Source organism: Gobius niger (assembly GCF_951799975.1).
Source record: "Gobius niger genome assembly, chromosome: 1".
Classification (NCBI taxonomy): domain Eukaryota; kingdom Metazoa; phylum Chordata; class Actinopteri; order Gobiiformes; family Gobiidae; genus Gobius; species Gobius niger.
The window spans coordinates 62,885,683-62,903,604 of NC_136852.1; the positions used below are offsets into that span (position 1 = coordinate 62,885,683).

At 42.5% G+C, this 17,922-nt stretch overlaps 2 protein-coding genes across 3 annotated transcripts in view; one reads left to right on the forward strand and one right to left on the reverse strand.

Moving 5' to 3' along the window:
* pebp1 (phosphatidylethanolamine binding protein 1) overlaps positions 1 to 17,922 on the forward strand; it is a 136,991-nt gene that overhangs the window by 66,043 nt on the left and 53,026 nt on the right. The gene's annotated exons all lie outside the window — the stretch shown is intronic.
* ksr2 (kinase suppressor of ras 2) overlaps positions 1 to 17,922 on the reverse strand; it is a 79,383-nt gene that overhangs the window by 25,060 nt on the left and 36,401 nt on the right. For both annotated transcript variants that reach the window (XM_079572251.1, XM_079572250.1), the window contains 6 exons: positions 5,954 to 6,023; positions 4,101 to 4,184; positions 3,613 to 3,698; positions 2,884 to 2,904; positions 2,519 to 2,625; positions 231 to 399 (listed from right to left, as the gene is read on the reverse strand). In XM_079572251.1, the coding sequence (XP_079428377.1) occupies positions 231 to 399; positions 2,519 to 2,625; positions 2,884 to 2,904; positions 3,613 to 3,698; positions 4,101 to 4,184; positions 5,954 to 6,023 (537 nt within the window). The remainder of the gene's footprint in view (positions 1 to 230; positions 400 to 2,518; positions 2,626 to 2,883; positions 2,905 to 3,612; positions 3,699 to 4,100; positions 4,185 to 5,953; positions 6,024 to 17,922) is intronic.

The following is a 17,922-nucleotide window of genomic DNA, read 5'->3' on the forward strand; positions in this document are numbered from 1 at the left end:
CTCATGTTATAAAGCAGCGTTACTTTACTTTGGAAATTATGTTATTATGAGATTACTCAGGAAAATGTAAATACTGAGGATTATGTTATTCCCTTTTTTGTAAACTGTGCTTTGTGTCAGTTGTGTATTTGCAGCTTTACAGGATATTTGCAATTACATATAAAATATTTTTAACAGGGATAATTGCGAGACACAACATTTTTTGTGAACACATATATATCTCTCCTCACCTGTCAGATTGAACTGTTTCTGCTGGCGTGCGGACTGGGGCGAGGGGTGCAGGGGCGAGGGAGGCGTGGCACTGCTGGGAAGGGGTGGGGCAGGCGACGAAGGCGTGGACGAGGTGGTGGACGATGGATTACTGCTGGAGTCAGGCTGGTACGGGACTGCGATGTGGTCCTGGTGGCAGAAAGTGGGGAAGTGTTTATTTTGATGTTGCACTTTTTGAAGCCACTTCATAACTTTTAACGCTGGTTTCTGCGTAGATTGATTTTCTACCTTCCAGCAGAACTAGGCTTCCATTAATTTCAAAAGAATTGTGGTAAAAACAGACACCTCCATGACAGAGGTAATACATCAGTCTGTGCAATATGCTGTCGTTTTGTTTCTTCTGCCAATTGCCCACAACTGTTTGTGTGGTTTGTTTGTGAGGGGGATTAAGCTCCAGTAAGCAGAAATCTGTACCTGGAATTTTCTTTGTCTCCAACCTGAGGCGCACACACAGTAGAAGAGATTCACTTTGAATTAATTCTCACTTAAAGAACAACTTTGCACTTCTCTAATAACTGATTTATGAATATATTATCTATGAAGACACCATACGTTTTCCAGTACAAAGGATCAGCTCGGCAAGGTGAGCTGAATGCCCATAATTGTATGTTATCCTGTCGGTGTCATTCAACTGTGCCTGAAACCTAGTATTGACATAATTGTAGTATAGAACAGAGCCTACAAAAGGAAAAAATACGCTAAAAACTGGTTGTGACGTGGTCAAACATGTCAGTACTGACAATTGGATGCTGTGCTTTATGTCTGGAGCAGTATAATTAAAACGTAGCAATTGTATACTGTGAAATTAATTCATGTACAGTTTGTGACAGGGAGAAGCATTCTCACTACACTGTTTAATGTGTATTGCAAATTGCATGTAATAGCCATAAAATGGTCTAACGCAAAAGTGAGATTCCGTAAATGATAGGGGAAATATATTATGTGGGCTATATAGGGAAAAAATGACTATGTTTGGTAAACACTTGATTGTAAAGTGGTAATGTTATACAGTAACTGCCTGATCGTGTAGCTTCTTGCCTCCACCTTGCCTCCAGCATCAGTGGACCTCTTGCATGAATTACAACCAACTAACTAACCAACTAGCCAACTAACTAAAAGGAAAATGGTAAATGGTCTCAACTTATATAGCGCTTTTCTACCTTCATTAGGCCCGAAATGCTTTACAGGAAGGAACCACTCACCCATTTACACTCTCATTCATACACCAGTGTACACAAACACTGGAGGCAGGTGGGTGAAGTGTCTTGCTCAAAGACACAATGACAGAGCGCATCTTCAGAAGCTGAGATTCAAACCCCCAACCTTCTGATCATGAGACAACCCGCTTTACCAACAGTGCCACTGTCGCCCCAGAAGTATTACAGAAATACTCATCTTTCAAATATCTGTTAAGGTCGAAGCCTTTTCGACCAAAATTTCAGATGCAAAGAGAATGCCCAATCCCATCATATCTTGGAAGCTAAGTAGGGTTTAGCCTGTTTGCCTCCTGGAGAGGAGACCGTGGGGGTAGCCTGTGAGAGTGAGATGAGAGGCTGATGGGGCAGATGAATAATGCACAAAATTGTAAAGCAATCTGGGTGAAAAACTGCTATATAAGACTATAAGGCTATAATGTAACATTGTTACAATTATTATTATTACAAGGAATGTGCTTTACAGAAATGGCCTCTTCTTACTCAGAACCAAGAAAGTTTCTACCCTGACCTTGAGAATGAAAATGAAATGCTGCTCTCACCGTATAATGGTATTCATGTAATGTGTTTTGTTTATGTATGAAGCTACCCTTAAATGCACACGCATTTCAGAGGGTTTATTTATAAAAATACAGAAACACTGTTACTACTCAGTGAGGAAACCAAGCGGAGCATTTTGACATAATTCAACCTTGATCCAATTGTCCAAATTACGACTGGCTTGTAGAGTAGAGGACTGGACTGGCAGCTGGAAAGTTCTCTTTTCATCAAATCAATGAGTTACACAAACTTATAATGCTACTATTATTGAACTTTCAAATTATGCAGGGAATGGAAAACACTGGTGACAAACAAAACAATGGATGCATCCAGAATCCCTAGTGCAGCAGATATTTCTGTACTATTCTTGATCCCCTGGGAATGACATGATGACTCATAACAGTTTCCCAAGGCCCAAAATACAAAAGACTTGTGATGTGTAGAATCGGCGGGATGTTGTAGATTGTAGCTCGCACTCTATTCGTCGCACTCACCTTGTTGATTTTGTTGGTTTTGGGCAGGGTCTGACTGATGTGCAGGTCCGTGTACCTGAGCGGGTTGTTGATGTCACATGGCACAGATTCGGTTCGTACCAAGCGAGCTGTGAGCGGAAAGGAACACACAACAATGAAGCACCTCGGAAGATTACGCTGAAACAAAAGATATGCTAATGGCTTTAGGAAATTAGGGAAAGCGATTTATCAAGCCCAGCTTCTGGAATAAAAAAAAAAAAAGAAACAATCTGCCCTTCTGTTATCATGCAGGCACAAGCTTTCCCCAAACGCAAACCAAGTCATTAGGAAGCTGTCACTTTCTTTAACTAAAACAGGCAAGAAGAACTCTAATTAGGGTGCTTTACCTTGAGTTATGCCTTGGTGGTCTTTTCGGAGAGGAAAGAAAGCAGAAAAAAGAAGCACAATTCAGATACAAGATAATAGGATTTCTACAATGCTTTCTCTGTCAGTACATGCAATGTGTGACACATTTACATTTGTCAAACTCAAGTGGCTTAATTAATCTGAGATAACCCTCTATTACACAAACGCACCGCCTCAACGTGACTCTGACTGGGTTTCAACTGCAATTAAGGAGCCCACCCTGTCTATCAAAGAAAATGAGCCTTTTTAAAGTGGACTTTCCATGTCAATTACAAAGGCCCATGACGAATTGACAGTAAACAAATCCCCTAAGCCAATTACCCCTAATATTTGTTATAGCTTTTCAAGGATTGCAGGAAAACTAAGCCTTACACTTGCAAAAACATAATTAGATGAACTAAACATGGCATTGCACACGGCAATATAAAATAGAGACGAGTGATGTATTCATAATGGAGGATTAGAGCATGATAGGGCACAGCAGTTATCAAGAAGGTCCCAGGTTCAATTTCCGGATGGGGCGTTTCTGCATGTTCTCCCTGTGTCTGCGTAGGTTTGCTCTGGGTACTCCGGTTTCCCCTACCACTGAATGACGTGTGAATGAATGAATGGTGGTGGTCCAAATCCCCTACACTGTGTCAAGCGCTTTGGGTGAAATGTGTCATGTGAAAAAAGCGCCATATTCCATTCCATAGATAGGATACTCCTACCTTTGAGAGATTCTCGGCCGCCACGCTGTATTATGAGTAAATGGCAAGGTGGGGCTTCTTTGGTGCATTTGTTGTGGCACTTCAGCCTGTGTGCGCAGTCAAACACACGAGAGATTAGAGATCTGTACACGTGAAGGTAAACACTGCTCCTCTCATGCTGAGCAAATAACACGGAGAAACTGAACAAAACATACACAACGCAGAAAGTATTTGGGGAAAACTACAAATGAACAGATAGTTATCATGGGTAGATTGAACATGTGCAACTTTAAGAAGACTACTTTATGTGTTGTGCCTTTTATAGTGCGTAAACCAAACACTGTCACCCAAGTAATGATTTCTTAGGTGTGCTGTGTGAAAAGGGATAGTGATTCATTTGGCATTTCGAAATGTGGAGAGAAGCTCTGAAGAACTTGCATAATTCAAAACAAGGTAGTATTATATGTGCAGTTGTGCATGATATTCAGAGATAAATGAAACACACATACTTGCAGTTTTTACATTTCAGTCCAAACAACATTCCCTTCCCACAGACTATGCACGTCTGGGACATCCAGTACTTTGTGGAAAACCTGCGCAAAAACAAAAAAAACAGACCGGAGCTTAAGACAATAGACTGTTAAAGTAGCATGACTTTTAATAATCAATTTGAATCTGCTTCATGTTTGCCCCATTCCACCGAAACTGACAGTGGCGATAAAAATGATTCTGATTCTGAAATGTTAACACAGAAGTAGAAATTGTGCTGTGACCTTTCGCTATTGCGCTGCTGTCTCACTGCGGCAGACAGTTTCTTGTGAAGGCAAGCCTCACGTTCACAGTGTAACCTTTCCACCAAGATAATAGGCACCTGAAGACAGTGCTCTTGTTTACCCTCCTAATGCCGCTCACCTGCCGATTCTGCCCCATTCGGTTTGCCTCTTTCAGCGTCTCCCCCCGCCCGCCAAAGAGCGCTTTACACAGAGGACACGGGGTTTACATCAATACGATTGGTCCAGGCTTTAGGGGATGCGGTTTTCCAGCTGAACCCACACAAATCACACGCCGTAACAGCCGACTGGAAGAGCAGACTGAGTGAGCGGCAGAGGCGCCTTTGTGATTATTGCATGTATTTACCGATGTGACGCCAGGGAAAGCAGCAGCGAGGCCGGCTGGGTAATGGCAGCTGACTAATGCAGTTTGACAGAACCAAATCTATTTATTATTAGGCCCCTCCTTTGGTTCATTTGAAAAGAAGCAGCAACAAGTCATTCCTGGTCCTGGACTCCCGGGTGAATTCTTTGGTGTTGCATTTAGATGATGGAGGGACTTTAAGGGCACAATATCTCATGAATTCCCCTGCGCATTTATTTAGTAAGAGGCCTAAAAGAAAAATGGTACTTCATTCTACATATGAGTCACATTTATATTGTCTGAACTTGTTGAACTCAATCTACAAACATGAAATATAGTAATGTATAGTGTACAGAAAAAGTGAGTACAGCCTTCGGAGATTCTGCTGTGAATGTTTACATGTTGATGCTCAATAAACAATATCATAACATGCAGTTGTTTGGGTGGTATTAGTTCAAGCAGACATTTTACTTTAATAAAGATCAGACCACATGTTATGATCAATATAGGCAGAAATGTAATGTAAGAACTTCCAAAGGGTGTACTTACTTATTCCTCCCACTGCATAAACTGGAAAATCTAATAATTTTCTTTAACTGAAAGTAGAAGATGACAGCAGGAGTACATTTTGAGGAATTTTGGATGTAAAAATGAGTAGAAGATTTTGTGCTTTGAGAGGAAAAAGAATCAAAAACTAAGTTCAAGTCCAAGTGTTTATTTATTTATTTTTAATTTATTGGATTGGACAGCAAAGGGTAAAAATTCAACACATTTTTGGAGTCAGGACTTTATTACCGGAAGCACAAGTCCAGGGATGGTTTGATTATAAAACAGCAACATGGTTAAAAGCTCAATAAAACCTGTTTTGCATAATATAGGCCCTTACAGTGCTGGCTTTGTCGAGGGAATATAAAATCAAGTACATGAGGAATAGATATGCAAAAAGATACGTCAAGTAGAGTTCGCAATAATAATGTTCTTTTATACAAATCGCAGCTGTAAATGACACTGTGGCTGAGCGTGATGAGGCAGCTCCCGTCATCTCGCTGACTTTGAGCAGCCGAGCACCCACACGCTGACATATCACAGTCGCGTTTGCTATTGTTGTAGTTACATGGCTTACATTTGGAGCGGCGCAGGTGACAAGGAGACAAAGAGATGCTGTAAATGGCCTGGTTTCATCGGCGTACGCATTTGAACAGAGCTCCAGACACGAACATCGACTTACCTGTGCTTGATGGAGTTTCCCAAATCTCTTCGGGGAATTTGTGGGGACCAGCGAGGCACTGAGAGTGTATCTACAGAAAGCAAACGGAAAAAGTATTACAGTAAAACAATTCATGGACTGACTTTCCACATTTCAAGCCAGACTTCATTAACAGTGGCTTGCGGATCACATGATTAACTGTGACTCACTGTCAGCTCATCACTAAAGACAAGGTAATGCAATTTAACTTTTTACATAGATGAATCAGGATGAGTATACATACACAGGTTTACTGGAGATGCGCCCAAAACAATGCACAGTACACGGTGAAAATACATTTTTCTGGGCCAAAGGATTAAAAATGGCATGGAAATGTCAAGGTCCTGTTGGAGCAGCCTGCGCACTGCAGATAAGGCCACTTTTCTGTTAGCTGTGTGTCATTGTAAGAAACTCTTTAAAAGGTTTTCGCAACAAAACATAATCCACAGTCCATTAGAGAGCAGCACCTCTTAATACAAGCTCTAAATGGTGTGGAGCATTTCCTGTAACGGCACCCGGACACGCTGGCTCTGTATTGTCATCAGTGCTTTCTAAAGAGAGCATATCTGAAAAGGGCCAGACCTGTGGGGATGTAATACATTGTGGAGGATTTCAATTTCAAATCCCACCTGTACAAAACACAAGCAAATAAACTCAACCTGCCTTTGAAATGTGGCTTCAGGCTCGTGTATTTGTGTAGGAACTTGTAATTTGTTGAAAATGTTTAGCAAAAACATACTGCATGCAACACAGAAATCTAAACTTGATAAGATCTCTTCAGAACTGGCTTTTACACAGTGAGGGACTGAATCCTCACAGATGTGCCCTTGCTTAAGCTGCAAAAGCGTGCACCACCTTCCTCCTTAAGACCCAGAGCAGGGTGTTAGCCTTTATAAGCCCCGCCCATTGTATACAGTGTGTGTCTCTCACACCTCACAGTTGTGCACGTTCCTGGCTCTTTAGCCTAAAGCCCATGGAAGTTTTGAAACAATGATTGTCATTTCAGGTGTGATTAATACACCTCAACCATATGTTCAAGTGCCACAAAAATAAATAAATACAAACAAAAAAACTAAACTTCCTCTGTACTTCAGTAGATCTGCTGAGCCCCCTCCTGTTCACTCTGCTGACCCATGACTGCACTCCAAAGTACGACTCAAACCTCTTCATCAAGTTTGCAGACGACACAACAGTGGGTCTCATCAGCAACAGAGACAAGTCAAACTACAGGTGTGAGGTGAGCAGTCTGGCCATGTGATGCACACAGAACAATCTCTCTGTGTGTGGAGAGGATAAAAGAGGTTGTTGTGGACTTTCGAAGAGCGCGGGTCCAGCATGCTCCTCTAACAATCAACAGTGCTGCTGTGGAGAGGGCAACCAGCACTAAGTTCCTGGGTGTGCACATCACAGAAAACCTCCCCTGGACCAGAGCCAAAGTCCCAGCCTCCGTTATGTGCAACTTCCACAGAGGGACTATAGAAAGCATCCTGACCAGCTGCGGCGCCAGCACTACGTCCTGCTGAAGGAGCCTCCAGCGCATCGTGAGAGCAGCGGAGAAGATCTGTGGAGCCCCTCTCCCCTCCATTAAGGACATGTACGCCACCCGTCTCACCCGCGGAGCTGTCAGGATCTCTTCAAAGTAATGCCATAAGGGAGGAGACTGCAGAATCCACGGCCCAGCTTCAGTCGACTGAAGAACAGTTTCATACACCAGGCCATCATGAAGCTGAACTCCCTGCCTTCCCTGCTTTCCCAAGCCTCACTTCCCACTCCCCCGTTTAACAATCAAGGATGAGAGAAATATAATTTCAAATCCTTCATGAATGGTTTGACAAATAAAATGAATCTTTTGAATCTCTTCATGCGGGGGCTTCTTTTGTGAAAAGCAGATGGTCAGTTCTACTGCCAAACTCTAAGATCTGCTTAGCTAACACTGAGGTGTAAGCTAAGCAGATCTTCTTTTTCTCCCCTCCTCCAAAAGCATCTGCAGGATAAGTGACTAAACTTAGTCATGAGTGTTTAATCAGATGTATGAAGCGATGTCTGATCCACACTGATCTGTTGACAACAGTGATCGCATGTTCTCAGCAGCTTCCCAGTTCTCTCCACTGCACTCCAATGCATGGCTCAATTACACTCAATCAGGCTGATAACTTAATCCAGAGGAGGAACTGACATCATCTGCTCTTCATCAGGCTACTAGATGATTGGACTTGTCAGTGGTGCTGTTTTTATGCTGCATATATGCTGCAGGCTGCGTAAATCTGATACTTGATGTTTAACCCATGAGGAGATATTGCTACTAAATTTCAAGTGCGAAGCGGAGGAGCAGTATGTAGGGATTCCAAGCTTGAAATAATCCCAAAACGGACACTTAAAAAATATGTTCCATATCTTTCATAGGAGACGGGGAAGCTTTGACAGATAAGTACTTCGCTCTCACCAGTGCTATGCAGATGAGGCTGAAGTGGCTTTATAATAAGGTTCTTGCATGTCATTGTGAGAAACCTGTAAAATAGAACTACGGTGAGATGATCTATTTGGACTAAGGGCTTAATATGGCTTTAAAGGTTGTTCAAAGTGGCCATCACCTTTATCAGAAACAGAATCAACTTTGTCATCGTGTTACTTACACAACAGAATTTGATTGAGGCACAAGGTCGGTGCCTTAAAACACAGAATATTCCAAATACAATAAACAATTAAAAAGTATGATAATAATAAATTATTTCAATAGTCATAAGGCCAAATAACTATTTAACTTACAGATGGCTGATGGGAAAAAGCTATTGTCAAGTGGTGACTTGATATCTTATCAAGTTGTCGGTCGAATATTCCAAGAGTTTTTAGATTTTTAAAGGTGATCACTTGCGTACTACCCTCTACAGGAGAAGTACGTCACACAATACAATTCTCCAAGCGGATTCCTTTCATCCTCAACATCAGAAGAGCAATATTCCATACGGACTGTTTAGACGTCTGCGTCACATTTGTAATCGTGATGATGATTCTTCTGAGCAGGCAGAGGCTACAGTGTGTCCTGCAGATTCTTGGACAGAGCTCAGTTTATAAACCTGTGGTGGTCAAATATGGGCTTACCAGAGTCCCAGTCTCTTAATCGTGCCACTTTACCAACCAAGAGCAAAAATCCTCGGTCAAATGAGCTGTCCCGTCCAGTGTTTGCCCCTTCCTAAAAAGTAGGCTACATGTACTGACCAAATCAAAAACATTGTGAGAGACTTCTAACTTCTAAGTGATCCAGAACCCCCTTTCTTTTCATTTAGAGATGCCTCAACCTCAGAGACAAACTAATGCATTTATATCTTCTTCTCATTGATAATAAGCGTATGTGGTTGAGAAAACCTATTGTTCCCAGGGTAAGATACTTTTCTAATATATACCGCATCTAGTGCCCTTGTCAGAAGGCGTCTGAGGGATTGCCTGGCAGAACATAACTATGCGATTAGAGTTTACAATCAGGACTATCCAATGGCTAGGTATTTTAATCAACAACATAATTCCACGACTCTTTGCTGTGTGGTGAACATGGAAAAACCACTGGCAAAGGGTGGGGATGGATTATTAATACTTAATCAAAGAGATTCCGAAATAGAAAGCATATAAACATCTGGGTCTTGCTGAGGATTTTTGATTTATCTTGTTTCGTATGATATGCTTTTGGTATTGCCTTTCTTTTATGGTGGTTTCTGTTTTTTGTAATTGGTGTTTTGTAATTTCACTCCTGTTTTGTTGCTCCTGTGCTGACACACTTGTATTGTGTGGCACAACAATTGGGTGTTAGTTTCTTGAACATTTATGGGCCACACCCAAACCTGTTCATTTCATATTAAGACCTGACGAAGACATGGAGGTCGAAACTTGTTGGCCTGGCCATCTAAATAAAAACCTTTTTAAGTACTTTCTCGTGCTGCTCACATTTGTTTGGAGTGCCTGGGTTTGCTGTTGTTTATTTTGCCTGAGGGCAGCAGTTCGAAGAGGTGGTAGCTCGGATGGGAGGGGTCTTTCACAATGTTCTTAGCTCTATGCAGGTTGTGTGATGAGGCTAGTTTTGCAGCGAGGGCAGTGAGCAGCCGATTATTTTTGCAGCAGACTTGATGACTCGTTGCAGAGCCTTTTTATCAGCTGGAGCAGCCCACAAACCATGCTGTGACGCAGCAAGTGAGGACACTCTCAACTGTCAATTGTCAATTGATAGAAAGACACCAACAGCTTCTAGTCCGATTTATACTGATTTCAGTTATGTACAGATATTGACTGCAAAACCAGTACTGAATGTGCTGTACAGTAACAGCTGAAATGCATAATAGATTGGACATGAAGATAGTGTTCATGTATTCTTGTGGTGAACAGGGAGATGAGAAAAGGGCATACACATTTTTTTCTTGGCTGCTGCTGTTACTTTGCAATAAGAACTTTTGCAACAATAATTTTAACAAACCAGCAAAAGAAAATATCTTTCCAAGGTCTCAACATTGATGTCATGTTTGTATGAAGTGATTGGCCTTGTATTAGCCAGCAGGTAATAGGAGAGGACAGCAAGGGAAATGATTACAGCATGAATGTGTGTGTGCATGACAGATGAGCCTGTGGCAGCTGAGAAACCCCCAGGCGCCAGACAACAGTGTCCTCCTCCATCTTGTTTTTGTGTGATTGGCCTCATCCTAATTACGCCTGGCCTCTTCCTTATCCAGAGGATGTGACACACGAGCTGCATAATATTCTAAATTTTGAAATATTTACTTGAGTAAAACAATAGAATATAGAATTCAACAATGAGCAATAAAAGGAAGAATAAAAAACAAACATAATTCTTTTTTGCATAAATTATTGGTGTAGTGCTTCACACTTAAATTAAAGCTACAATGTCAATGTCACTATTTGCTCATAGCAATAAACCAGGGATACAATAAAATCAAGAGATAATCAATAGAGTACATTTAGAGCTCACCACTTAAGTGTGCATGCCGTGAGAAGCCACACAGGCGCTGTTAATGAGATGAAGCCTGTGGTGACTGTATACAGTGGACTGTGCCGAGCAGCAGAACAAGTGTACAGGAGTGTAAAACATGTGTGGGCGTCCACAGCACAATGCTCTGCATTATAGCACATGAGTGCTGTATGAGATATGACACAGGCTGTTACAGAGCGTGTCCAAATCCCCCTCGTTTGCTGCTTTAATGAGACGCTCCATAAGGTGAACAGCTCAGCGTGTATCCATGCAGAGTGGAACCATGTAATGTACAAGAGGAGAAAGTCTGTTAGAGTCAGGCAGCACAGTTGCTATGGAGATGGCCACATGCCAATCAGTTTCTGCACAATATTGTCCCGTCAAATTTGACAATGAGTGTACACATACATCTAAATGAGACAACACTAAATGCTGTAAGACAGTGACAACAGCACACAGCACACTTCACAATGACGCTTGGTGCTGGTGAGGCGTCTTTGTGCGCACATTCTTCTTATAGATAGTGGGAGTATTTGGAACTAGCCAGAGAAACATAGGGGAGAGATGGAGAACAGATGATCCCCCAAGGCCATATGGCTCTATAGACATTTCCACAGCCTGTGTGTTTATGAACACAGAACCTTGGGACACAGAAGAGAGGCTCTCAGGTGACGTAACTAACTCCGTGCTGCCAACAGTAATGCTCTTGGACAACGCAGATGAATCGCTAATTGTTTAGTAAATCCACAAATTAGCCATCTCATTAAGACTAACTAGACAAGGGCTGTTTCATGAGCTGTTTGTTTTGGTCCATTTGGAGAAAATGGAGGGACAAATGACGGTGGCTGCAAGACAATGTAAACAGATGGGAAAATGTGAGACAAAATGAACATACATTAGTCCTGATGCTGAATGTGTATCAAGCATGTTTGTCTATGAACAGTGAACAACACAATTAATTTGTTGAATAATTCAGGGCTTGGCTTAAAGAATCCATAACAAAAATATGTGCTGAAAATTCAAATGTAGATTATTTCCGTAAATAAATTTGATTGGTCTAAATACTAGTTACAACCTTTGATGTTTCCTTGCCATTGCCTTCTTGCTGTGTTTACAGGTTGCCCTACTTTCCTTGGAACAAACATAGTAACCATTGACCCATCAACCTCTTTATTGACTAGTGTTTATGACCTCCTGCACATGGCTTTCATTAGAGGAAGACAGAGCTTCATCGGAGCAGACTCCATTATCATGTTTACAACTGAAGCCAATCTTACTTTTACAACAATTTGTTTTCTAAATGACACTTTTCGTTTACATTTTATAAAACATGCAGTGTAAAATAACATGGTAATAGATTGGAAATAGCATGGTGATAGATGTAACACTAGCACTATCCGAATCACCTACTTTTTATATATGTTACAATATGAATATAACTAATATAACATATATTTTAGTTCATGTGAGCAGACATACAACACATGCCTCACCAGTGGAGCTACACCGGGGTGGCACGCATATCAGTGGGAGAAAAAAACAAACACACTTATGGGGTAAAATTGCACATCTGAGCTCCAGCCATCTTGACTCATCTCGGCCAGACGTCGTGTGGCCCCCTTTGATCGAATGTCCTCCAGTGCGAGCGAGAATGCTGTTGACGTACAAGATGGCTTCGATAGCGCACGCCCAAACATAGATCTGGGATGGGATGTTTAGCCTGGCTGACCGGGCCCATCCACATGCTCACACAAGCATTTATGTGATTATGTGCTTCCGAAAATAAAAACCCAGGGCCCTCGGGGAAGTGGAGGAGCTGCGCGTCACAACAAAACATTTCGCTTCTGTACTTCCTTATGCACACAATGACAAACACAGTGCAATGATGGGTCACTTTCTATTTATATAGCGTTTGGAGAGCAACTCAGTTTGATAATAACAAAAAGTAACATGTTTAAAGATGGTGTTGCATGGGGACTTGTTTTAAAATGGCACAACAAAACTTCACAAAAAACAGGATTCACTTAAACTGTTATATATTTAGGGTTGTCAAAAAATATAAATAATACTTATTTGCAAATGCCTCATAAATTAGTTATTGAATGGTCATAATCTTAATCTATAGGAAACTACAATCTGTTAAAAACTGCACAATACCATTCTTATTACATGTTATGCAGATCGTATTACTATTATTATTGTTTCTTAACACAAAAGTTTGATAATCAAAATCCGTATCAGGTGTTTATCGGTGTTGAAATTGATTTTGAAATCACTTTTAGGGGACAAAGATAGGTTATCATGTTTATCAGTTAATTAATAGTTGGTTGGTGTTTTTGGCACACATTGGTACCTGCCTATAGGGCTGTCACGATAATTACTATATCGACTTATCATTGAATAAATAACAGATAAACGATATATTTTTGGGCTCGATATTTATCGTCTGTACATTTATTCGCATTTCCCCCCTATTTTTTCATTGTAAAATTTTGATATCTAACGGAAGCAAATTGAGTTACATTATATTTCATGTTTATTGCATTGCATTTTCTTGTTAAAGGAACAGGCCACCGTTTTTCCATACTGTGATATGTATAGGAATATGTTGGGGGAGGCCAATTGCTAACAACATCTGGGGCCAGATCTTGTGGTTCATAGCGCAGGCTGTAGAGAAGACGAGTACGCAGACGGGGGCGCTCCTTGCAATCTTCAGTGTCATACCTGGCGCAAAAAGTGGGCAGGACAGGAGGGGTGGACAGACTCGCATTGCGACGTTGTGGTGCCGCCCCCTCCCCATGCTTTCCCCAGACCTGCGGAAGGCGGTGGGTTGCGAGGGGGGGTTCTCCTGTAAATGCGTAACATGCATGATGCAGTGCGCAATGTTTAATAAAGATTAAAGAAATAAAACTGTCCCTCCGCTGCTGCAGCCACTCGCTGCAGATCCAAGATGAGCGGGCGGGACAGAGAGGCAGCAGCCTCACGTTGGACACCGTTCGAATGCGCAAAGTTACGAAATGTACAGAATTTAATTGATCAGAAACTGGCATATGGCTGCGGAGGAGGTGCAGAGTTATGCAGCAGTTGCAAGAAAATTGTTGAATATTGGAACATTTGTGCTATGCTGCAGGATTCTTGGAGCGGCTGAATTTGAAAAAAAAAAAAAAGTTGCTATGCGCCCTGTTAAATGCGCTTCTTTCTTTTGGACTGAGCTGTGGCTACACAAGGAGCATTATCAGGAGGTAAAGACTGACACACGATGGAAAGACTGACACAGATTAGATGTGGTGTTGTGGCACTTGAAGGCGTGTGTTAGAGATGTGCGGGTCGGCTTTTTTTCTGACCCGCACCAACCCGACCCGCTGTATTTAGGACTACTAGTAGTTGTCCTAAATTTAGATTTAGGACTACTACTAGTCTCTTTCCCCCATTTTTTAAAATGGAAAATGGGCCCATTCTCTCACTTCTGGCCCTGACCCACAGTTTGGGAACCGCTGATTTAAAACTAGCTGAAACCTGCACCTGACGGTTATTTCTGTCTGACCACTGAGAATTAGCCTGTGAGTTGCCCAACTCGTTATAGACTGTGCACATTCAGAGAACCAGAGTTACTGTAAGTTACTGTGCTCGTGAGAACCGTGTGGATTCAACTCCTCTTTGAGACAAAAAGGCCACGGACACGGCTTTACTCTCGTCTATCCATCAAACTACTGTCCTGATTCTCCGCTAGACACAACAAGAAGAGAGTTTAAATGAGTGTGTGGCTGATGCCCCGAGTCCGCGCAGAGAAAACATGAGAGCAGCGCTCGAGACACGGGGACGTGATGCAGCCGCGGAGGAGCCGCGCATGAGGCGAAGCGAGAACCGGGAGACAGACGGCCGAGCGGGGACACGAGCGGAGAAGCACTCGCGTGTTGGAAGTGACAGGGGGAAGGCGGTCGGTCTCTCCTGCTCATTCACTTCAGCAGACTGCTCCGTTTTGATGTTATATGTGGCAAAGAAGGCAGAGAGTGAGTGCGCGCCTGACCCCGGAACAACGCGTTGATTAATCAGTGAAACAACACGGTAGTTTGACTGAGATGCGGGGCCCTTGCCGCTGCGGGGGCCCTACGCACCTTGCGTAGTCTGCGTATAGGAAGAACCGGCTGCTTCTTGTTGATGCATTACCTTTAAGATAAGATAAGATAAGATGGTACTTTATTGATCTCACAGATGGAAAAATTGCATTCGATGAGAGAGCATCCGGCAGCAGCACCCATTCAGTGCGCACCACTCTTTTTTTTTTTTTTTTTTCTTTGGTGAAAGATCGTTGTGTCGCGGCCGCCATCTTCACTGTTTTGGTCACAGGAGGAGCACTGGTTGATGGGAAATCCGTAGACGATGACCACGGCGGTGGAGCTCTTGCGCTTGGCCACGATGTTCTTGGCCACACAGGTGTAGTTGGCCGTGTCGGACAGACGCGCCTGCTTGATGATCAGGTTGTGGTCCACGGTGATGTAGAAGTTCCTGTCCTCGGCCGGGTCGATGATCTCGTTGTCCTTCAGCCACTCCATCCGCATGACCTTGGAGGATGGAGAAACTGTAGCTGCCCTCTGTCTCCTCTGATCATCTGAAACGGTGCACCATCTCCTGGGCTTGTCCCCGTCTCAGAGCGTAGTGTCCTGCACTATATCGCATGTACGTGTCATTATGTGCTTGGGCACGGCTATTGTGACGCATCTGTAGCGGTGATCAAAGTCATACAGAAGCGATAGGCCAGGTGACATGTAAACATAACATGCTAATGATACATTTACCCCATAAAACTAAACATTCAACTAAACACAGTCGACTTTTGTGGCATTTATGGATAAGAATGCACTATATGTAGTAAGCCAACAATATAAGGACAAAACCAAAAAAGTGCGCTTTGTAACCCGACCCACCCGCACCCGAATTTTGAGGTACCTGACCCGACCGAATCCGCGGGTTGACCGCGGGTTTCGGGACGACCCGCGCATCTCTAGCGTGTGTGGTTTACTTATGGAAAACTGTTGTTGTTTTGGTGTTAGGCGTGTGCGCGTTTATCTACTGTATCAAAGTAAGCCCGTGCATAACCTACACTCAAACAGACTTGTCAAGGCAATTTCGCTTTTGTTTTCAATTTGACATCCATTCTAAGGAAGAAGACAAGGCAGTGCGATGTAAAGAGGAACAAAATGTGAAGGTTGCCACAGAAGAGTAGCGCGAGTGCTGCTTGTAATGAACCACGCCTCAGTCGGCCTCTTTTTCTTAAAAAACACCCTCTCCCTAGTGGCGCAGCCTTGAGCGCAAAACCTGCGCCACATGCAAGATCGCGCATGTACTATGTTGCGTTTAGAGTTGCGCATGGACTGCGCCAGTCACAAGATCTGGCCCCGTGTCTTTTTGCGTGGCTGAGGGCACACAGGTCTTCCATACTGTGATATGTTCTTACTTGAGCTTAGACAAGTTGATACGTACCTGTCTGGTCTTTGTGCCCGTGGAAGAGCGTGGTAGCTTCCAACTTCACTCCCATTTGGAGCTATAGGAATATGTTGGGAGAAATGCTAACAACATCTTTGGTTGTTTTGCGTGACTGAGCGCACGCACAAAGACCCGACAGGTACGTATCAACTCGTCTAAGCTCAGGTAAGAACATATCTCAGTATGTAAAAACGGTGGCCTGTTCCTTTAACTCATGTTCGACACCCAGTTTAGTTAATTAGATCTTTTTTAGACCCCTTTGAAAACTGGTTTAGTGCTGCTGGTACTTGAAAGGTCAAATATTGTATGAGTATAGTTTGTGTGAAAAGTTTAAGAACCGCTGCTCTAATAGGATTAATGCTGTCATAAGCTCATATTTGCTTTTTATTGCAACAGGTATGTTCTGTTCTGAGGTCTGTTTGGAAGAGCCAACTTGCTAAATTTAAATTTAAACTGTGCAGTCTGGCAAAGACACGCCCGACCACAATACCAAGCACGATGACGTGGGAAGTCAGAGGTGAAATTTCAAAGAAAGCACACTCTGATTTCTGGCACTATGTTGAAAGAGAAAATGAAACTGTACAGCTCCTTTCTTCCCCCAGTGCCTTCCATGGCAGACGGCTTATTTTGGGGGGTTTAGGAGGACAGGCAGGCCTCCAATCCACGCTGTGATCCCCTCCGTGTCTAATAATGTGCTCTATACACTGGGATAAAAAAGGATTTTGTGCTTCCTCCCAACTCCATAAAACTGCAGGTTGGAGGCAGTGAGCGTTCGCCTGGAGCAGACAGTTACCTGGGCCGCTCTGCCTTGCTGGGCTTTTTTTTTTTTCAGTGTGCGTGGGCACTACACGCATGAAGAGGGGCAGTGTCAGTGCTGATCTGAGCCAGACTGCCACCTTCTGTTGAACAAACACACAATTTCCATTCAATCTAAAACTGAAATCGCAGGAAAAAATGAGCCCTAATGTAAGTAAGTGGAAGTTTCAATCAATCAAAATCTGTTTATGTAACTCAAATAACACTTAAGTGCTTTCCAAAAAAAATCAAATGCAAAATCTGTTTTAAATTATCATAAAAAAGGAAGATCTACTCAATTTTAAGTCATTTGGCTTTCATGGTGCACCTCTTATCTATAACCAAGTGGATAAGGCACATGTGCCAGTCTCAACGCCATGAGATTGACGTCACTATCCTGCTCCTCATTCCTTTTCACGCTTCTCATTTCTGTTCAATATTGCCTATGAAAATAATAAGAATCTGAAAGAATGGGGGGAAGATAGAAATATCATTATTGATATTCTGAAGCCATATGTCACTGTGACTTTTCAATGAAAGTTAAGAGTTGAGACACAAATCTCATCAGTTGATCTGAACTACATACAGTATCTGCCAATATGTCTTACGATTATGGTTTTACTGTAATTGTACAAAAATACTGCAAGAAAAAAACCCACAATAATAAAATACTAAACTCATATATCTGTCAGGATATTAAAGG